The sequence below is a fragment of the Podarcis erhardii genome (genome assembly GCF_964252035.2).
Source record: "Podarcis erhardii genome assembly, chromosome: 13".
NCBI classification, from domain to species: Eukaryota; Metazoa; Chordata; class Lepidosauria; order Squamata; family Lacertidae; genus Podarcis; species Podarcis erhardii.
This window is the reverse complement of record NC_138502.1, coordinates 49,387,919-49,411,710: the sequence shown is the minus strand read 5'-3', so window position 1 is coordinate 49,411,710 and position 23,792 is coordinate 49,387,919. Positions and strand designations below refer to the sequence as shown.

Here is a 23,792-nt window from a genome sequence, read left to right as displayed (position 1 = left end):
AGCACAATAGTATATACAGTGGAAGAGATAAGACTGCCTTCCCTTTCCACACTCTTCCCAGACAGGCATGTGGTTTACACCAATCTCAACTGCAGCATTGGAGGCATGAAATACTAACACTTTGAACCCATTTAAGTTTGTCTACATACTTCTTAAAGTGTGGCACCCAGACTTTCCAAACCACAGGTTCATCTTGTTCCACACTAGCCAAGACTTCAGCTTGGACACAGTGCTCCAGCTAAAGTCTTGACTGGTGTGGAACAAGGTGAACCTGTGGCTTGGAAAGCACAGTGGAACCTCTACTTGTGCATGTAATCAGTTTGGGACGTCCGTCCGTAAGTCGATCCGGGTCGCTGGTAGAAGCACCGTTGCGCACAGGTGCATTTGGCGGCAGTGCGCTCCTGCGCATATGCAGACGGTGGCAGCCGCTTCTGCATGTCCGTAAACAGTAGAAGCCATTGTGCGTGTGCGCAAATCACGGCAAACCCAGTATTTACTTCTGGGTTTGTCGCGGTCGCAACCTGGATCGGGCCCAAGTAGAGGTGGTCGTAAGTAGAAGTTCTACACTGATACCTCTGGTTATGAACTTAGTTCGTTCCGGAGGGCCGTTCTTAAGCTGAAACCATTCTTATCCTGAGGCGCGCTTTTGCTAATGGGGCCTCCTGCTGCACATGTGTCTCCAGTGTGCGATTTCTGTTTGCAACCTGGGGCAAAGTTCGCAACCAGGAGCAGCTACTTCCGGGTTAGCAGAGCTCATAACCTGAAGCGTTCATAACCAGAGGTACCACTGTACAGCGATTTATTGCAGGGCAAGAGAGGAAGCACCAGAGGTGCATAGGTAAAGGTAAAGGGACCCCTGACCATTAGGTCCAGTCGTGACCGACTCTGGGGTTGCGGCGCTCATCTCGCTTTATTGGCCGAGGGAGCCGGCGTACAGCATGACTAAGCCGCTTCTGGCGAACCAGAGCAGCGCACAGAAACGCCGTTTACCTTCCCGCCGGAGCGGTACCTATTTATCTACTTGCACTTTGACGTGCTTTCGAACTGCTAAGTTGGCAGGAGCAGGGACCGAGAAACGGGAGCTCACCCCGTTGCAGGGATTTGAACCACTGACCTTCTGATCGGCAAGCCCTAGGCTCTGGTTTAACCCAAAGCGCCACCCGCGTCCCTGTTCACAGGTGCATATCTGAATGCAAATGCTGTCTACCTAGATTCAGTTAGTTTGAGTACATGCACATCCAATTGTGAACCACCATTTGCATTCTGCAGCAACCAGTCATGCCTAACTATTTACATCTAGATCTGCTTTGGATCTAGGCAGACTGGCCTGGGGTCGACTCAAAATTAGACACACCCTTTTGAGTTTCACCTAAACTATCAGTGCTTTAACAACACATAGATCTGATGGCACTCTGCATTCCTTTAAGATAGACATTTGGGGATTTCTTTGCCAAATATCATCAAGAAAAACAAATTGTGGCTATCTTTAATTATAGCCAAAAGAAAGGAAATTACCAGTTAACTACAGTATCCAACATTATCTTACTGTGCTTTTGGTGACAGATTGCTTGGCTTGTTTTTTAAAAAAGAAATCAAGTGAGGGGGGTGACTTCAAATCATGCTAATTTCATACATTACATCATTAAGCCTTTCTTTTTCGCTGGCATGAAGGAACTCAAAATGTTAAGCAAACTTTAATTATAGCCCCAACAACACTGTGTTAATGTATCATCTGTTTTATATTGTTGGCTTTAGGCTTCAATCCAAAACACGCTTGCTAGGAGTCCCAGTGAATGCAGCAAAAACACACACAGCATTGTGCTCTAAACTGATTATTTGAATTGTATTTTATGTTTACTTAAAAAAACAACAACTTAACTGCTAGCCACTCTGGATATCTCAACCAAAGTAGGAGATAGAAATAATACATCATTCTGTCTATGATTTGTTATTATTATCTGTTTATTTATTCTTATTGTGGCTCGCAATCATGAAATGTCATGCACGACAAGTTGTGTACAGCTTGACGGGGGCCAACTACAAAATGCAATTTGGCTTTGACTCATCAGCGTATGGGATATTTCTAGGATGGCTCATGATGCTAAAATAGGACTCTCTCATTTCATAACATATCATTTACCTGAGTCTTAGTAAGGATATCTCCAATACGGCCCTGGCTTACAGAGCTGTTTCATGAGGATGCAAAAGGTGCAGGCAGTAGCCTCTCTTACGACTAGGACCCTCGTACCTACGGGACCGCCTCTCCTGGTATGTCCCACAGAGGACCTTACGGTCTTCAAACAAAAACATCTTGGAGGTCCCGGGCCACAGGGAGGTTAGGCTGGCCTCAACCAGAGCCAGGGCTTTTTCGGCTGCGGCCCCATCTGGTGGAACGCTCTGTCACAAGAGACTGCGGGACTTGACATCTTTCCGCAGGGCCTGCAAGAAAGAGCTGTTCCACCAGGCCTTTGGCCAAGGCACAGCCTGACCCCCCTCCTCTGGCAATCCTCACAGAACTCTAGCCCAATGGTTGCCATTAATTTGATTTGAACTGATTTTATAATGAAATGATTTTAGAATGTTGTGTTATTTTACTGTTGTTAGCCGCTCTGAGCCCGGCTTCAGCTGGGGAGGGCAGGATATAAATAAAATTTTATTATTATTTATTATTATTCTGTAAAAAGTTTTCCTAATAAACTACAGAATACAGTGGTAGCTTGGTACTCGAACAAATCGGCTCCTGAACGCCACAAACCCAGAAGTGAATATTTGCGAACATTTTTCAGAAGCCAAAAGTCTGATGCAGCTTCCGCTTAGTGCAGGAAGCTCCTGCAGTCAATCGGAAGCCGTGCCTTGGTTTTTGAACCGTTTTGGGAGTTGAACGGACTGCTGGAACGGATTAAGTTCGGGAACCAAGGTACCACTGTAATGGAAAAGTCAGGAACTGCACAAGCGAAGGTTACTCTATACCAGTGTTCACTTACTTCTTCCTTGATGCACTTTTCTACTTCACAGAATATTGCTAATATATTTTGGCATCCCTATGGCTAATGCATTTTGGCACTCACTGACAATTTCTTGCTTCTTCTGCTATACAGCTTGATGGTCGAGCACATTGTCTGCATGCCAAATATCCCAAGTGCAACCCTTAACATGTCTAGCTGCACCGCCTCAGAATACAGGTGTGGGCTTGCATTTTCAAATGCTTCCTCATGTAAAAATTTGCTGCATTTCTCCATTTACGGAAAAGCAGGAAGAGTCCTTATCCCTAACATGGGTCTAACACTCAGATCTTTCTTTGTTTTATCGAGTCCTATATCAAGGTGCATTTGGTAAATGTTCCACTTGTTTAAAGTTCTTCCAGCCCAATTACAAACTGAAGGGCAACTCAAACTGAAGGCCTGGAAACGATGCCTTATGAGGAACGGCTAAGGGAGCTGGGCATGTTTAGCCTGGAGAAGAGGAGGTTAAGGGGTGATATGATAGCCATGTTCAAATATATAAAAGGATGTCACATAGAGGAGGGAGAAAGGTTGTTTTCTGCTGCTCCAGAGAAGCGGACACAGAGCAATGGTTCCAAACTACAAGAAAAAAGATTCCACCTAAACATTAGGAGGAACTTCCTGACAGAAGAAGAGCTGTTTGACAGTGGAATTTGCTGCCAAGGAGTGTGGTGGAGTCTCCTTCTTTGGAGGTCTTTAAGCAGAGGCTTGACAACCATATGTCAGGAGTGCTCTGATGGTGTTTCCTGCTTGGCAGGGGGTTGGACTCGATGGCCCTTGTGGTCTCTTCCAACTCTATGATTCTATGATTCTATGACTCTATGATTCATTTCCCCTTGTAAATCATCTGGAACAAGGCACAGGTCCCCCCCCCCCCCGCGACAGTGTGACCCAACCAAAATTTGTGCGATTGTAATTACCACGTATTCTTCCCTTACTTATCCCTGCCTCAATCTCCCTCCACTTCCTCAGCTTCACTTTATGCATTTCCACATTGCAAATCTTTTGGACCACAGATCTTTGTGTAGTGGCCTGTAGCTAGAAGGCACCATGTATTTAATAAAATAAAAGTTAAAATATCACACATCTTTAAATTGATGGACAAGATTTCTTATTTCTGAATGAATTATTGGCAATACTTGGTTACACTGGAGTCTTCGTTTTTATTACCTTATGTTCCCCTGCCCTCTATAGAAACCCTTTATGGGACACGGGTGGCGCTGTGGTCTAAACCACTGAGCCTCTTGGGCTTGCCAATTGGAAGGTTGGTGGTTTCTTGGGCTTGTCAATCGGAAGGTTGGTGGTTTGAATCCCTGCGACGGGGTAAGCTCCCATTGCTCTGTCCTGGCTCCTGCCAACCTAGCAGTTCGAAAGCACGCCAGTGCAAGTAGATAAATAGGTACCACTGTGGCGGAAAGGTAAACAGTGTTTCTGTGCGCTCTGGTCTCCGTCACAGTGCTCTGTTGCACCAGAAGCGGTTTAGTCCTGCTGGCCACATGACCTGGAAAACTGTCTGTGGACAAACACCAGCTCCCTTGGCCTGAAAGCGAGATGAGCGCCTCAACCCCATAGACGCCTTTGACGGGACTTAAGCATCCAGGGGTCCTTTACCTTTTTTATAGAAACCCTTGCACAGCAATGAGCAATTCACGGTCCCGTTTTGCAAAGTGTTTTGTCATTATTTATCATTTGAGTTGTCCTTGCACCTTACAGCTTAGGGCAACTGCATCTCAGCTCGATGAGCAAAGAAAGAATAAATGGATAGGGAGAAGAGGAATAATTTGGTTAATTTTCTTTTTTTTATATAAATATTTATTAAAGTTTTTAAATATAAATGCACAAATAATAAACAATCTTACTTCTATCACAGACATAGTTTCATCACTTCTTTGGACTCCCTCACGTCTCCCGCTCCCATTTACATCGTTAAAAGTTTTTTCCAAACAAATTATCAACTTGTTTACAATCTCATGTCCACTCATTCAAATATAATCTAGCACTTCTTCCAAAAAATTTTATATTTTCTTTAGTCTCACTTATCATCAAATTTCAAATCTAATTTAGTGGTGGCCAGTTTTTTATAATCTAGCATCCTTCTTAACATTCAACCAAATTACAATGTTTTTGTAGATACTTCTTGAATTTCTCCCAGTCTTCCTCCATCTTCTCTTCTCCCAGGTCACGGATTCTGCCAGTCATCTCGGCCAGTTGCATATAGTCCATCAGTTGCATCTGCCACTCTTCCAGTGTGGGTAGATCTTGAGTTTTCCAGTTTTTTGCGATGAGTATCCTTGCTGCCGTTGTTGCATACATAAAGAATGTTCGGTCCTTCTTTAACACCTTCTGGCCGACAATACCCAGAAGGAAGGCCTCTGGTTTCTTAGTGAAGGTATACTTAAATACCTTTTTCAGCTCATTATATATCATTTCCCAGAAGACCTTCACCTTAGGGCATGTCCACCAGAGGTGAAAGAATGTTCCTTCATTTTCTTTACATTTCCAACATTTATTATCAGACGAATGGTATATTTTGGCAAGTTTAACTGGGGTCATGTACCATCTATATATCATTTTCATTACATTTTCCTTCAGAGCATTACATGCGGTGAAGTTCAGCCCAGTGGTCCACAACCTTTCCCAGTCCTCAAACATAATGTTATGCCCAATGTCCTGTGCCCATTTTATCATAGCCGATTTAACCATTTCGTCTTGTGTATTCCATTTTAACAGCAAGTTATACATTCTTTATTCTAGATAATACCTTAGTCTTTGGTTCTAACAATTCAGTTTCTAACTTCAATTTCTCCACCTGGAACCCTAACTTTTTATCATTTTTAAAAACTTCTTTAATCTGAGCATAATGTAACCAGTCTCGCACCTTATCCTTCATTTTCTCTAAACTCTGCAATTTCCAATTGTCTCCATCTTTTTCTAATATTTCCCAATATTTTGGCCATTTGGCCTCCATATTGGGTCTTTTTAGGGCCTTAGCCTCCAGAGGTGAGAGCCACCTTGGAGTTTTATTTTCCAGTAAGTCTTTGTATTTTGTCCAGACATTAAACACTGCTTTCCTGACAATATGGTTCTTAAAGGCCTTATTGATCTTAACTTTATCATACCATAAGTATGCATGCCAACCAAAAGCATTGTTAAAACCTTCCAAGTCCAACACGTCAGTGTCTTCGAGAAGTAGCCAGTCTTTTAGCCAGCAAAAAGCTGCGGCTTCATAGTACAACTTTAAGTCTGGCAGGGCAAAGCCCCCTCTTTCTTTCGCGTCTGTTAATATCTTAAACTTAATTCTGGGCTTTTTGCCCTGCCAGACAAATCTGGATATATCTTTCTGCCACTTCCGGAAGCACTCCGTTTTGTCCACAATCTGTAATGTTTGAAACAAAAACAACATTTTTGGCAATACATTCATCTTGATAGCAGCAATTCGGCCTAACAAAGAAAGCTTCAATTTTGTCCAACTATCCAAGTCTCTCTTAATTTCAGACCAACATTTTTCATAATTATCCTTAAATAGACTCAGGTTTTTTGCTGTTATGTTTACCCCTAGGTATTTTACTTTTTTAACCATAGTTAGTTCTGTTTCTCTCTGAAACCTTTCCGACTCTATATCTGTCAAATTTTTCCCCAACACTTTAGTTTTCTGTTTATTTAATTTAAATCCTGCCACCCGACCAAAATCCTGTATCAGTTGTAATACTCTTTTCGTACTAGATTCTGGCTCCTGCAGAGTCAAAACTAGGTCATCTGCAAAAGCTTTCAATTTGTATTGTTTCGCTCCGACCTGAATCCCTTCCACCAACCGGTCCCCTCTGATCAAGTTCAAGAGCACCTCCAGAACCGAAATAAATAACAAAGGGGAAATTGGGCAGCCTTGTCGTGTTCCTTTTTCAATTTTGAACTCTTCTGTAACCACATTGTTAACTATTAGTTTAGCCTTTTGTTCTGAATATATTGCGTCAATCCCATTCTCAAACCCCCGTCCCACTCCCATTTCATTCAAATTTCCCTTCATAAATTTCCAAGAAATATTGTCAAAGGCCTTCTCCGCGTCTATAAAAATTAACACTGCTTTTGTATTTATATCTGTTTGCAAAAGTTCCAAAACATCAATAATGTTCCTAGTATTTGCAAACATATGTCTGCCTGGGAGAAAGCCTGCCTGGTCTTTATGAATTACTTCATTAAGAACTCTTTTGAATCTACTTGCCAAAATGTCTGCAAATATTTTGTAATCCACATTCAGAAGGGAGATGGGACGATAGTTTTTAAGTTGTGTCTTTTCAGCTTCAGATTTTGGTATCAATGTGATAAAAGCTTCCTTCCACGATTCCGGCGCCTTCTTCCCTTCCATAATTTCATTACAGACCTCCATCAATGGTTGGATCAGATAGTCTTTTAATGTCTTATAATACTTGGAGGTCAAACCGTCTGGCCCTGGAGATTTGCCCAATTGCATGTTCTGGATAGCTTGTTCAATCTCTTGCTGTGTTATTTTGTTGTTCAGGATTAATCTGTTTTTTTGTGACAACTTTGTTAGTCCATTTCTTTCCAAAAATTGTTTAATCTCAACCTCATCTTGCGGCCCTTGAGTGTATAATTTTTTAAAGTATCTCTGGAAGCACTTTCTAATTTCCATGGGGTTCTGGATATTTCTTCCTTCAATTTCTAGGTTTGTAACTGTATTTAGTTTCTGTCTCTTCTTCAACTGCCAGGCTAGCAGTTTCCCACATTTGTTTGCCGATTCAAAAGTTTTTTGTTTCATTAATTTAATCTTCCATTCTATTTCTTGGTTTATCAATTTGGAATATTGAGCTTGATATAGTTTAATTTCTCTCAGAATCGGCTGTGACTTCGGATTTGATCTTAATTTCTTCTCCAATTCTTTGATTTTCTGCAAAATCTTATCTTTCCTTTCATTTTGTGTTCTTTTCTTTACAGTGTTCTGTTGTATCAAGAACCCCCTCATCACAGCTTTGCTTGCGTCCCAGATAGTTCTTTTTTCCACCGTAGTGTTCATATTTATTTCAAAATAGTCCTTCAGAGTTTTTTGGGCCTTCTTAACGGTCTCCTGATCTCTAAACAAGCTATCATTCATCTTCCATCTAAAGGAGCCGGTTGGCAAAAGTGTCATATCCATCTTCAGCGCATTATGGTCAGAGCAGGTCTTTGGGCAGATTTCCACTTTTCTGACCTTGGGTGCCAGACCTCTAGATATCCATATTTGGTCGATTCTTGTCCAAGTCAGTTGGGCTTCAGAGAAGAATGTTCCCTCTCTTCCCAGGGGGTTCTTAGTTCTCCAAATGTCAATCCAGTCCATATTGTCAGCCATTTCAAAAAAGGTCTTTGGCAGTCTGCCGTCTTTTGTAACATTTTAATTTGGTTAATTTTCTTCTCCCATTCTAGTTAGCTGTTGTTCCCAGCACCCATGTTTGACTCAGATGCAAAGGAGATGGTTGTGCTGCGTGCCTTTTCTTTGTGGATGCTTGTCAAACTGCAAGTTGAGAGAATGTGCAGCTTCCTCTTCCAAGCCACAAGCAAGCAGTTGACAAGACACGGTTTTTGTCTCTTGCTTGGTAGCCTGTATTTCTCAGGAAGCTGGGATTCGGCCCCAGAGCCCTCAGGTGCTTATTCAGACTCAAGAGTAAACTGGAAACGCCAAGTACAGTGGTGCCTCGCAAGACGAAATTAATCCGTTCCGTGAGACTCTTCGTATAGCGGTTTTTTCGTCTTGCAAAGCAAGCCCATTGACAGCTTTGTGGATTAGCGCTATTAGCAGTTTAGCGGCTTTTAGCGGATCAGCTGTTAAGCGGCTTAGTGACTTAGGAAAAGGGGGAAAGGGGGCGAAGGGGGGGGAACCCGCAGGAACTCGCAAGACATTTCGTCTTGCGAAGCAAGCCCATAGGGAAATTCGTTTTGCGAAGCGTCTCCAAAACGGAAAACCCTTTCGTCTAGCGGGTTTTCCGTCTTGCGAGGCGTTCGTCTTGCGGGGCACCACTGTAATGCATTCTTGTTAACTGCAAGTTGCGCTGGTAACGTTAATCTCTTAGTAGGTATTAACCCCCAGATACATGACAGCAGCTACATATTACACATCAGCAATCCTCGGTACCAAAGTCAGGTTTCTACTCCAGTGCAATTAACTACAGGTTAAAAGTTGCACAGGGTAAACTTTAAAGTGTTAAAATCGGGATGTGGAAACTATGGAAGAATCGAGGAGAGGCAAGGCTGAGATTTGGAGATATGCTTCAAAGGTCCAGACTATGGGAAGCCCCGAAAAATCAACAATTATAATATGGATTATAATTTGGTCTTTTTTATTTTAGTTTTTTTTATTTTAATTGGATTATGATTGGATATGTTAATTGGATGTTTTTTATTGGAAAATTAATAAAAATGATTTTTTAAAAAGGTTGTACAGGGTAGTTTCCACATATGAATACCATTTGCTTTGCTGGACACATTCAGGGTCAGCGCAACATTTGAAGAAGGCTATTTGTGCCTGGCAATATTTACTTACTTGGCGTTATTCTGGATGCTGTTTCATTTTTAGCAAGGACTGGGAAGGTCCAGAATGCAAGGAGGAAGCACAGAAGCCTGGAAACGTCTATGTCCCTGTCCCTAATCACTAGCTACTGAATACTCAGACTGCTGTCTCTGGGGTGCCCAAGATTCTCTCTTGCTTTTAAAAATACGCAAGATGGAAATCTCTGTACACACAATTATGTGCTTGCAGAGTTACAAAATGACACATTTGCACTAGACCCATGTATAACATGGATGGGAGCCACCTGGCAACATGTGATCCACCTCCCTCTCCGAGGAAGATCATCCACAGAGGGAAAGAGACCCAAAGCTTCAATTTGGTTTTGTCTTGTCTTGTCTTGTTCCCTCTGCCAGAGCAGCCGTTGGAGGAAAAAAGTTTGTGTTCTTCTCTTTGCAAGGCAACCAGTTGCATGAGAACTCTAGGCCTTTAAAGCCATTTCGAATCCACATGAAAATGTGCAAGAAAACTGCACAGTGGAGTTTGGGTCTGGGGCATTAAACTTCAAATGCCTTACATAGCCACTGATCATAGTTTGCTTAAACCATGGATCTACAAGCAAACCTCTTTCTATCAGGAATAAGGCTTTGCCACCATATAATTCAAATATTAATTAAAAAGAAACCCTTTCTTACACCCCCCTCTCTGCACACACGCCCCCACTGCATCAGTGGGTTGTTTTTATAAACTGATAATTGAATTTCCAGCAGTTAAAACTCACAAGGTCCAGAGTGTTTTTAAAGACACCAACAGACTGTTGTTCAAAACTATGTACTGTAGTAGTTTTTGCCCTTCAGTTAAGAACGTACATTTTGAAAATATGGTTCACTTCCTCATTTTTGGTATAGTTTACATAGCCCTGGGTGTCACATTTCATGGGAATTTCATTAGTATAAACAGAGAGATTCATTTTCATGTAGACAGAAAGCAATATGAAGCCACCCTGAGCCCCTCAGATTTCAAAACAAGGGAAACCCATAATTGCATGGCATTATTATTCCTAAATTCTGCAGAGAAACCTTAGAGGTCTACAGCAACAGTAACAGGCATAACATGAATGGGAAAGGATGAGTTTTTGAATCATACAAAGAAGAAGGGGCAGCTCTGTTTATTTTTAGCTTTGTATCCTTATGGACACAGCAGTGGTTTCATGACCAGACGCAGGCTGTGAGGAACAGTTATGTTCTCATGACGGATCTCTGTACATGTATGCAAGTAGGGTACACCTGGAATTACACCCACAAATAACTGTGATGGTGGGGATTAATGACTTTGCACCTTAAGTCAGACTATCGTTCGGGAATACTTTCCGGGCATATCACTATAAAGCTGTTCAAACAAAATACTCCAGTTGGATAAATTCAATTTACCAGACATCGCCCTCCTTTCCCCCTACTATTTTTTAACAGTTTGAGCGATGAGCAACATAAAGAGTTACGTAGACAGCATTGCAGAATTTCTGTCACATGGCAGATGCCAGGGATCATAGGACCACCAAAAAGCAAGTCATAGCAATGAGCTCCTGCTTGCATTTGGGGTGAGGGCAGGTTCCCTGCTCCGCGTAACCCCCAAGTGTATTCCCCTATTCTGACTTTTGCATCGTGCGGAATGTCAGTCTGTCCCCCATGGTGGCAGATAGTCGCAACCAATGCCTAAGCAACCACTCACAAATTTGTATTTCAATAAAGTTGTGGCTAAAATTATGCCAGAAATCTTAAACAAAAAATTCTGTGTGATGTGTGAGTTATTGGGGTGGACCTGGGGACCTCAACACGCAACACACCAACCCTGAAAGTTAGCTGCACTATATTATTTTCTGTTCAGCAGCCTAACAGCCCATGGATAGAAACTGTTTTTTAGCTTGTTGGTATGACTGATTATACTTCTATATCTCCTGCCCAAAGGTAGAAAATTAAAGAGGTGCTGGCCGGGGTGTGAATCGTCCCTGAGGATTTTTCTCGCTCTCCTAAGGCAACGATCCCTTGCGATGTCATCTAGCAGGCTCAGGGGGCAGCCCATGGTATCATGTGCTGTGTTCACCACCCTCTGTAAAGACTTTCTGTCCGTGGCTGTCAAGCCAGCATACCACACTGTGATACAATATGAGAGGACACTTTCTATTGTGGACTGGTAGAAGGAGGTCATCAATTGTTGTTTAACATTGTTCTTTCGCAAGACCCTGAGGAAATGGAGTCTCTGTTGGGCCTTCCTTAACACCTGAGTTATATTGTTTTTCCAAGTGAGGTCTTCACTAAGGTAAACTCCCAGGAATTTGAAGGAAGAGACTCTCTCCACACAACCCCCCCTATATACAACAGGGCTAGTTCCCTCTCTTCCTCTGAAAATACAACACCATCTCCTTTGACTTGCTAATATTTAGGTGCAAGTTACTCTCGAGGCACCATGTAGATACTTTCTGAACCTTCCCCCTGTACGCCGATTCATCTCCACCTGTAATTAGACCCATTATGGTAGTATCATCTGCAAACTTAATAATTACAGTGGATAGATCAGATGAAATACAGTCATATGTATACAACAAGTACAGGTCGGGATTCAACACACATCCCTGTGGAGTGCCAGTGCTGAGCTTCAGGGAGGTAGCTGTAACAGGCCCAATCCTCACTATTTGTGTCCAATCCCTCAGAAAGTCTTTAATCCAGTCACAGATGGTAGAAGAAAGGTCTAGTTCCATTAGCTTTTTGATAAGAATGTCCGGAAGGATGGAATTAAAAGCCAAGCTATAATCAATAAAGAACATTCTAACATAATTCCCCGGTCTCTCCAGATGACTCGTTGCAAGGTGAAAGGCTGTAGCTAGGGCGTCATCTGTTGACCTATTTCTCCTACAGGCGAACTGATGCTTATCAAAATCCTACGGGTTTAAGAAACCAGCAGCTCCTTCCTATTGCAAATTGTTGTGATAGCACGGGTAGCAAGGAGCTGCAGTGCATCACGGAGGCCTTATGAGGAACGGCTAAGGGAGCTGGGCATGTTTAGCCTGGAGAAGAGGAGGTTAAGGGGTGATATGATAGCCATGTTCAAATATATAAAAGGATGTCACATAGAGGAAGGAGAAAGGTTGTTTTCTGCTGCTCCAGAGAAGCGGACACAGAGCAATGGATCCAAACTACAAGAAAAAAGATTCCCCCTAAACATTAGGAAGAACTTCCTGACAGAAGAAGAGCTGTTTGACAGTGGAATTTGCTGCCAAGGAGTGTGGTGGAGTCTCCTTCTTTGGAGGTCTTTCAGCAGAGGCTTGACAACCATATGTCAGGAGTGCTCTGATGGTGTTTCCTGCTTGGCAGGGGGTTGGACTCGATGGGCCTTGTGGTCTCTTCCAACTCTATGATTCTATGATCTTGATTCAGTGTTGGTGGTTCAGGAGTGGCTTTACTTCAATTGTGCATGATCTACTGGTTTTTGGGTGAGGATCCCTGTGGTTAACCATTATACATATAATTTACAAAACCCAAATTAGTTAAGCATTAATTGCTATGAGATCATGTGTATTCACGGTTAGGGCCATAGGTGTTGTTTTGTTGGATCATTGTTTACATGCTCCAACATTCTTTGCATGAACCAGCCAGTGATCCAGGGGTGAATCTCAGATCAGATCACAGCAAAAACTGATTGTATTCTTAATGTTATTGTCAAAGTTCTAAGTTTATGTTCATGTTGTATTTTTGTATTTTGTGCTTTTGTTCCCCGCCCCATACTCTGCCCAGAGACAGATAGTTAGCCGTGTTGGTCTGCCATAGTCAAAACAAAATAAAAAAATTCCTTCCAGTAGCACCTTAAAGACCAACTAAGTTAGTTCTAGGTATGAGCTTTCGTGTGTATCTGAAGAAGTGTGCATGCACACGAAAGCTCATACCTAGAACTAACTTAGTTGGTCTTTAAGGTGCTACTGGAAGGATTTTTTTTATTTTGTTCTGCCCAGAGAATGAGAGATATTAAAGTTATGTTAATGAAATGCATAATATGTACCGTGTGCCTTACATAAACCAAGTTGAGATGGGAAAGTTTTTGGAAACTCACCTTGGATGAATTAGGAGATTTACCCTAGGTATCCTTATATGTAAATCGGGGTGTCAGAAAAATTCAGGTAATTTTTCAAAGTCAATTCAAGGGCTCAATTCACAGCCTGCCCCCCCCCCATTCCTTCTAGAAAAGGGGGAGAGAAAAGTGGTTACAGGGCAAATAGGAGGGTAGGCAAATTCTCCTCTGGCTTGGAGAGGAGGTAGAGGAGTGTGTCAGAAATTATTAAAGTTCATCTCAGTTTTAAGGTTGAGTTTAATGAGCCACTGAAATTTGTTCCTGAGGAATTTCACTGACATCACTAAAACAAGTATTTTAAGCAGGATTTATTCAAAGCAAAATTCCTTCTGTCGCTTGTTGTGGTCACCTCAGCCCTTGCTTTTGGTCTCTTCTAACTAACCAAAGAACCTTTCTGTAACTCTGCACACACAATGACAAACATAAACCAGATGGCATTCTACTTGAACATCCACAACCTTGAATTGTTTCAGGAATCCGATTTCCCAGAATGAACAAGCACAAATGTTTGTTCTAAAACTAGTGCTCAGGTGACATCACAGGCCTTTTGTTTTATAAATAGCTGTAGCAGTCAATGCACACATGGGGAACTTGCAATCGAGCTGTTTTGCTACTGAAATCAGCAGATGGCAGAGGATGCATAGGCAATTCTGCCAGTGATTTGTAGATCCTTTCTGAAAGCAGGGGGTATTATTTTAAGAGATGGAAGGCTAAACTCATTACGATTTGAGAAATATATTTAACGACAGTCAAAGGTAACTTGGGCCATATTTCAGCAGTCACAATCTAGAGTCTTGTGTTTCCAGGGATGGGTTTCAAAAGTAACATAACATGGTCTGTGGTTGCTGGTGGTCTGCTGCAGAAAGGAACAATCATCCATCTATCATCTATCTATCTATCTATCTATCTATCTATCTATCTATCTATCGCATCCCCATACATCATGGAAGCCCGCAGTGAACTTTTGGCTAGTACGTTCCTTAAATTCCATTGCAATGCACACAGTTCCAAATGTTACAGGAACTGTAAAAGGTAAAGGTAAAGGTAAAGGGACCCCTGACCATTAAGTCCAGTCGTGGCCGACTCTGGGGTTGCGGCGCTCATCTTGCTTTACTGGCCGAGGGAGCCGGCGTACAGCTTCCGGGTCATGTGGCCAGCATGACTAAGCTGGTTCTGGCGAACCAGAGCAGCACACAGAAACGCTGTTTACCTTCCCGCCGGAGCGGTACCTATTTATCTACTTGCACTTTGACGTGCTAGGTTGAACTGCTAGGTTGGCAGGAGCAGGGACCAAGCAACGGGAGCTCATCCTGTCATGGGGATTTGAACTGCCGACCTTCTGATCGGCAAGTCCTAGGCTCTGTGGTTTAACCCACAGCGCCACCTGCATCCTATTTGCAGGAACTGTAGCCTCTCCCAGACAGGGTCAGTCTAGCCATGTTGATCCTTGCTCTGGTAACATCCCATTTAAGACTACTCTAATGCATTGCACTTGGCATTGTCCTTGAAGACCTTTTGGAACTTCTGATTGCTCAAAATATAACAGCCAGGATTTTTGCTGGGAACGTAGACTACAGATTTCGATAGATTGCACTGGTTACCACTTCGCTTCCAAGCTCAATTCAAGACACTGGCTTCAACCTTCAATGCCCATCACTGCTTGATACCTGCTCCACTATCAACTTGCCTGAGAGAGGAATATATCCAACACCAATACAGGTAAGATAGCATGATATAGCAGGATAAAGCCAGAAAAGGGCACCACAGTTCAAGAAGGACACTGACAAACTGGAACGTGTCCATCGGAGGGCAACCAAAATGGTCCAAGGCCTGGAAACGATGCCTTATGAGGAACGGCTAAGGGAGCTGGGCATGTTTAGCCTGGAGAAGAGGAGGTTAAGGGGTGATATGATAGCCAGGTTCAAATATATAAAAGGATGTCACATAGAGGAGGGAGAAAGGTTGCTTTCTGCTGCTCCAGAGAAGCGGACACGGAGCAACGGTTCCAAACTACAAGAAAGAAGATTCCATCTAAACATTAGGAAGAACTTCCTGACAGTAAGAGCTGTTCGGCAGTGGAATTTGCTGCCAAGGAGTGTGGTGGAGTCTCCTTCTTTGGAGGTCTTTAAGCAGAGGCTTGACAACCATATGTCAGGAGTGCTCTGATGGTGTTTCCTGCTTGGCAGGGGGTTGGACTCGATGGCCCTTGGGGTCTCTTCCAACTCTATGATTCTATGATTCTATGATTCTATGGAAGGCAGAATACAAAGGCAAAAATAGATACAATTGCCTTCCAATGATTTGTAAAGGATTGTGGTTTTTGCCCGTTATGTGAAACTGTTTTAAGAAGAGCATATAACCCAAGCAGAGCAAGTGCTTTATGGGGTTATCTTCCACCCAACACCAGTTATGATTCCGGATGCACCACGTCAAGAAGTGAAATGGTAGAAGTGACAACAACAAGTTTAGAATACAAGACTTGAGATGAACATATCAAAGAAGTCTTTGATCTTGAGATATTTAAGCCATTAAAATATTATTCAGAAGAATGAAATGAAAACAAAATAAAAGGTCTGTGGTCAGGGCAATGGTCCCTTTTAGCTCCGATAAGAGTCTCTAAGGTGCTTAATAAATATTTTAATTATTAAAAATCAATTGTTATTTATAGCCAATAAAAAAGATGTACTATCTTCTTGCTTCCACTACCATCTCGTCCCTGCAGACAGTTATTACCGCAAAATCATGCTTAAATTATTCTGCAATGCTCCTTTGTAAATTTCTAACAAAGAGGTACAATGCTCTCACACTGCAGCAGTGTAACATTTCCGCAAACAATGGCTTTGGTTTATGGGTCTTTTACGTAAAAGCCAACTTTTTATCTCCTTTTCTTTTTGCTAATTAAAGAAAATGAGGCACAGTCACTCCTGGCAGTAAGCTCTGCCTATAAAATCAGAGTTTACATCAGAAGCCTTCAAGCAAAACATGATAAAGTTACACTGAACAACTAAAAGAATGTATCTAGATGAAACTGTTTTGAGTTCCCATGACAGAGCGAACGTTAAAGGGCTTGACTGTATTAGTGACTTCCGAAAATGGATCATTTTGAGAACTGATCTTTGACACAGATGGCATTATTCAATTCGATTAGAAATCTCTTTTGAAAGCAACATCAAAACAACACGAGGTGTACAGTGGTAACTTGGTTCTCAAACTTAATCCGTTCCGGAAGTCCGTTCCAAAACCAAAGCGTTCCAAAACCAAGGTGGGCTTTCCCATAGAAAGAAATGCAAAAGGAATCAATCCGTTCCAGACTTTTAAAAACAACCCCTAAAACAGCAATTTAACATGAATTTTACTATCTAACAAGACTACTGATCCATAAAATGAAAGCAATAAACAATGTACTGCAGTCACACAATCAATCAATCAATCAATCAATCAGTAGCTGAACTGGGTTCCACACAATCACAACAACAAAACAAAAATAGCCGCAAAAACAAAAACGCAAAATAAAAATCAGACAGACCTCAGCGTAATGCTCAAAACAGAAGTGTGGCACTGAAAACGGAAGCGTAACACTCAAAAGAGAGCATGTTCGGCTGCTGAAAAAAGTTCGCAAACTGGAACACTTACTTCCAGATTTGCATTGTTTGGGTTCCAAGTTGTTTGAGTACCAAGACGTTTGAGAACCAAGGTACCACTGCATAAGGGGAGCAGTTAACTTTTTCACACTCTTCATTTATTGTTCTGTTTTTGTTTGTTTTTACTTCTTCAAACCTCAGATTCCCTCATTGAGTGGCAACTTCTTTTTATGTGTAGCTTGTGCTGTTTTTGCTCTGCAAGCAACTGCATGCAGAGCCTTCAGCTGGAAAAACTGGTCTGGAAACCAAGCCTAATGAGAAATGGTTGAGGAAGCTGGGTATGTTTAGCCTGGAGAAGAGTATACAGAGAGGAGATAGGATAACCATCTTTCAAAGAGGGCCAGATTTGATGAAGTAAAGGGCCGTAAGGGCCAGCCAAAGTTGTTGACCTTTTTTTAGGATTGAAGTCTAGGTTTTTTTAGGATTTTAAACTGCCACAGGCGCCAGATTAAACCGACCGGCGGACCAGATTAGGCCCCCGAAATGGACTTTAGACATGCCTGATCTTAAGGGCTGTCACATGGAAGATGAAGCAGGTTTTTGAAGGACTAGAGCCAATGGATTCAAGTTACAGGAACGGAGATTCGGACCAAACAGAAAAACTTGTGAAAACCCAAGAAGCATCCTTGAACTGACCTTGGGCCTGAGAAGATTGATCTTCCACTAGCAGACCATCTTCATGGAATACAAAATATTGACCCATGTTTCTAATTCATTAGGACATATATGTGGTTTGTAATTTTTGCTAACATCTCCACCAAACTCCGCTTTGGACACTTAAAAAACATTTTCCTCTGACTGAATGTAGATGAAAGATTATAAATAGAAATAGAAATAGAAATAGAAATAGAAGAAGAAAAAGAAGAAGAAGAAGAAGAAGAAGAAGAAGAATTTTATTTATACCTCGCCTATCTGGCTGGGTTTCCATGATTTGAAACTGAACGACAGAGAACACAACCTTTTGTTGAGTGGACAATCACATAAAGATAACAGTAGAACAGAGTTGTATTGTACTTCCCTAGTACACTCAGTGAAAAGCTAACTTTTCCACATTCATAGACCAGTTATTCTGTATTCAGGCCTGACGCAAAGGCCACAGATAATAAAAAGACACATTCAGCACTTGTGCTTCTGACTCATCCACATGTTCTGTTTTACTGTAAAATACAGCACACATCTCTACATGCATATACCTGGCATCTAGACTGTACAGCCTAGTACACATAAGATTGTACATTACTTTATGCAGGTATATTTATTTAGTTTACTGAAACAGTTTATAACCACAACAATGGACGCATTGAGGCAGAACCTATGGTCTTGAGCAGGGGGCAGCAAACTTTTTCAGCAGGGGGGCGGTCCACTTCCCTCAGACCTTGTGGGGGGCCAGACTATATTTTGAAAAATAAAATAAAAATTAACCAATTCCTATGCCCCACAAATAACCCAGAGATGCATTTTAAATAAAAGTGCACATTCTACTCATGTAAAAACACCAGGCAGGCCCCACAAATAACCCATAGATGCCTTTTAAATAAAAGGACACATTCTACGCATGTAAAAACACGCTGATTCCCGGACCGTCTCCAATCGCCTGATTTAGAAGGCACTTGGGCTAGATCCAGTCCCCAGGCCTTAGTTTGGCTACCCATGGTCTTCAGCATGCTGTGCACTCAATTTACAGAGCTTCTTGAACATGTGCAAAGGCTCTTAAAAAGGTTACTGCATTAGCAGCCATTCCACCTGGTTTCAGTAGAGGGAGATATGAGACAACACAACCATCCCATTGGCTTGGCTTGGCTTGGCTGACATCAACCGCCATATTGTCCCTTTGCTCCCAGAATTCTCTCTTATTAGCAGCCATTTCACGCAGCAACTTTGGGGGTGTGGGGTGGGGACAGAGGCAGAAAGAGAGAGAAAGGTGAGGCACCCTTAATCAGCTGGAATTAACTTCCACTTGGATCCTGGGCTCACTATACTGTCTCTTTCATGCCACTTATTATGTAGTTAAAGGTTTTGCTACCTGAATTTGGTTCCCCCCCTCCTTGCCCCATAGCTTTTTCCCTTTGTGTCTTTTACAGTGTAAGTTTGAGGGCAGGGCCTGTGTCATTTTTTAAATCACTTTATAGCGCCTAGAAAAAAGCAGGCACTTTAAAATAACTGAGCGAGTCAGTGAGCTATGCAAGTTGTTGTCGGTATTCTTTATTTATGACAAGTCTAAAATTGATAGGTGCCCTCAATAATTAAGAATAACACAGCCCTGGCCAGAGACTTGCAGTCCAAAAGTAAAGAAGTGAGATGTTAGGAGAAGAGAAAGAAAAGTGAGATGGAAAAAAAGTCACGGGGGGCACAGGGAGTAGAAAGTGTTTGAAAGTAGCCTTGTGAATAAGCCCAGCCTGAAAATAATGTCTGCTAGCCTACTGGTGACTGGGAAGAGGAAGGAAGAAGAGTCCCATTCCTCTTGCAGTAAAGGGACCCCTGACCATTAGGTCCTGTCGTGGCCGACTCTGGGGTTGCGGCGCTCATCTCGTTTTACTGGCCGAAGGAGCCGGCGTACAGCTTCCGGGTCATGTGGCCAGCATGACTAAGCCGCTTCTGGCGAACCAGAGCAGCGCACGGAAATGCCGTTTACCATCCCGCCGGAGTGGTACCTATTTATCTACTTGCACTTTGACGTGCTTTCGAACTGCTAGGTTGGCAGGAGCAGGGACCGAGCAACGGGAGCTCACCCCGTCGTGGGGATTCGAACCGCTGACCTTCTGATCGGCAAGCCCTAGGCTCTGTGGTTTAACCCACAGTGCCATCCGCGTCCTTTGCAGTAGCACATTGCATTTCTATGCTGGATGTAGATCTCATGGCTTTCCTCCTCTGGAATCACACTTGGTTTCCATGCTGGTTACAGAGGGGAGCCAGAATAGTGTTGCCTCCTCTCCACTAGCCATGCCAATTGCTTGAAAGCAACACTTACTGGCCAATGGCTTCCAGAATGGTGCTTAAATACAAGGCTGTTTGAAAGTAATAGTAAATAAGGCAGCTGGGTGCCAGGTGAAGTCAAATCCGGTCGGCTGCAAGGTGAAAGGGCATGGAGTAAGGGTTGGGTTTCTTCAAACAAATAATGTATTTTACTAAGAAACAGGGAAACTGTGAAATCTGTAGTTTGCAACTAAGCAGCACTATTAAAACTGAATGGGCTGGAGTAGAAAACGCTGCACTGGAGCAAAAACAGCTTGTGAAATAAACTTCCGTACCTCTCAAGATGTAATTCTGGTAGTTCTGGTCCGCCTCAGCGCCCACTTTTATTAAACAGGTCAGGCCCTCTGCCACAACAAATTCATGAACCAAATCCTTGTCATCCTATATCAAGGAAAAAGGCAAAAAAGAGAAATGAGTTGCTACTTAACATTTTTCAAAAGCAAGCAAGCAAGCAAGCAAGCAAGCAAGCAAGCAAGCAAGCAAGCAAGCAAGCAAACAGTAAGCACGGCTCACAAGTTTATACTGATTTTTCAAGTGATATGAGAGGTGGTTATTATGTAGCAGATATACATGACAACGGTCCACGTCTCATTTGAGAGTAGAGTTCAGTTGCCAAAGCTTCAAAACAGGCTCACGGAGAGGCATTGGCACTGGGGGGCTGGAAGCTCCGCTCCCCCCCGAGATGAGCAGTTAAGGCTCTGATGCCCCTTCAGCTCAGGCCTAAGTTGGAGAGGCACACTGTAGGGCTGCGCAATATGAGGAAGGAAGAAACAGCTGAGATACATTCAAAACGTCATGATATATCAGCATATTGAGTTATTTAGCTACTGATATATCACAACGTGGGACACGGGTGGCACTGTGGGTTAAACCACAGAGCCTAGGACTTGCTGATCAGAAGGTCAGCGGTTCGAATCCCCGCAACGGGGTGAGCTCCCATTGCTCGGTCCCTGCTCCTGCCAACCTAGCAGTTCGAAAGCATGCCAAAGTGCAAGTAGATAAATAGGTACCGCTCCGGCGGGAAGGTAAACGGTGTTTCTGTGCGCTGCTCTGGTTCGCCAGAAGCGGCTTAGTCATGCTGGCCACATGACCCGGAAGCTGTACGCCGGCTCCCTCGGCCAATAAAGCGAGATGAGCGCCACAACCCCAGAGTCGGCCACGACTGGACCTAATGATCAGGGGTCCCTGATCACAACGTGGAAAACCAGACATCGCCCAGCCCTAGCAGGGACCCGAGTCATGTTGTGGGGGTGAGCTGTGACAAACCTGCACGATTCAAGAACCTGCCATACCCCACAATTGTGAAATTCTCTCCCTAGAGAATTCTGTTCAGCCTCATTCTTTTATTTTTAAAAACCTGTATGCCACCTTTCTGTAAGCACTTTAAGAGTAATACATCCTAAAAATTCAAATACTGTAAGATGCAAACAATATAACCAAAATTAGCATTTCCGTACTCAAAATGACATTTCAGTGATGTATAAGATACATGGCAGGTTTGAATTTAACGAAATATCCAAATGAGTTAATGGGGAACAACAGCAATACTTCAGGATCTGATCTGAATTTAAAACACATATTTCATAAAAGACACTTTAACCAGACAGATTTTAACAATACTGAATAAACAATCTAAGCTTTAAACTTCAAAGGCTTTAATGTATCTTTTTAAAGGAAGGAAAGGGAATGGAAGTGTGAAGGAAGAGAACATAAACATCATGCCATAGACATTTGCACTCTACACATGACCTTTTTTATCATGCATCTATAATGTGATGGGGTTGTGAGAAGGTCCAAACATCTGGACTGTGCAAAGACAGATGAAAAGAATCCAAACTAGTTTCCCCTACATTAAAAGGACTGTGTTTACATAACTTCTGAAATAAAGTAGTCAGTCTTTCTAATCCCATTAACTTACTGATTTTCTAACATGAGTGACCAAAAATTTAAAAGGCTATTCTACCAGCATGAGTCTCTGGGTTGGGTTGAAAACTGAAAATAGGAGCCAAGGTACAAATTATGATCAAAATGTTGACACATTTCAGAATATGCGTGGTAACAGCTAAAGGAAGGAAGGAAAGAAGGATGTGTTGTCCTTGGGTAGAAAACCGGAGCAGTCCTGTAATATTGCTAAGATTTATGGTCTGCCTTCTTCATCGGCCAGCATTAAAGCACTGATGAGAAAAGCAGCCAAACATGGAAATCTCCTGGAATTCTCCTTTCTGAATTATTCAGCTACAAATGGTAATAATCAGGGCACAATGAGCAATCACTCAAGAACAGGCTTAGTTCTTGAGCGATCAAAGGGGTTACCATCTAAACATAGTACATGGGCAAGCTTTGCTCAGTAAAGTGGCATATAAATATTATAAAATGAAATAAAAACATTATATAACCAGCTCCCTGCCCGCACAGCTAACCTCACCCCCCAACTCCTTTCCAAGGAGGAAGGAGGTGGTTCACAGAGCGGCTTGCTAAAACACTGTGTGAAGCAACTCACTCCCCCATTGAACTTTGCTGCGCCCGTGTTTAAAGGTGGGGAAGAGAAGAAGAGTTTGGATTTGATATCCTGCTTTATCACTACCCGAAGGAGTCTCAAAGCAGCTAACATTCTCCTTTCCCTTCCTCCCTCACAACAAACACTCTGTGAGGTGAGTGGGGCTGAGAGACTTCAGAGAAGTGTGACTGGCCCAAGGTCACCCAGCAGCTGCATGTGGAGGAGCGGAGACGCGAACCCAGTTCCCCAGGTTACGAGACTACTGCTCTTAACCACTACACCACACTGGCAGCTTCACACAGCAGCCTGCAGATCTGCTCTGAAAAGAACCTCCCCCCCCCGCCACATTTTAATGGTGAAAAGAGCGGCTTGCTAAATCACTCTGCAAAGCGCCTCTCCCTCTTCCATTAAATGCCTGCCATCAACGCTGCTTTCTTGCCCTACTGCCTGCCATGCTGGGATTGTCATGGCTTCCGATTGGCAGTCACACAAACTGCAGAGCATGACGACAGACTTAGATTTTCATGTCTATAGGAGGAAAGGAAGAAATAATATTATGAGAACAAGAACTGGATGGACTATATAACTGTCCATTTGTATTTTAGCATTGAGGGAAGAGGGCTTACTGTAACAAAAATGCATTTCTGAAACAGAAGATTCATGAATTTTCCATGCTAATTGGAAAATTATTTTTCCAACTTATTGTACATATACCCCTATTTCAACTGAGCATCAAAGTGACTATATAGGACCCAGAAAATACAGCTAAGTGGATAGGTTCTGCTTCACATTTAGGGCCAGTTCACACATGCAAGTACATTCTTACTTCTCTTGGATAACTTACAACTGAATATGTCAACTGTCTCCATTAAAAAGCATTGTTTTTGAGATGGCGGAAAAGTTACTTCTGTTTTGTTTGATTTGCGGAGGCTAATTCTGGCCTAATAGTCTATGCCATCTGCACTATTGTACTAAACTGTTCCTTAAACACTGTGATATAACAGACCTCCATGCTCACTGCATCTATTTGATTATAGTAGATGTACTCAGATGGTTTGAGGTCAAAA

General features: G+C 42.6%; 1 protein-coding gene across 12 annotated transcripts in view; it reads right to left on the bottom strand.

Annotated features, from left to right (window-relative positions):
- The window catches only part of FHOD3 (formin homology 2 domain containing 3), a 366,192-nt gene that overhangs the window by 160,035 nt on the left and 182,365 nt on the right, over positions 1-23,792 (bottom strand). For all 12 annotated transcript variants that reach the window (XM_081836232.1, XM_081836231.1, XM_081836221.1 and 9 more), the window contains exon 5: positions 20,504-20,609. In XM_081836232.1, coding sequence (XP_081692358.1) covers positions 20,504-20,609 — 106 coding nt within the window. The remainder of the gene's footprint in view (positions 1-20,503; positions 20,610-23,792) is intronic.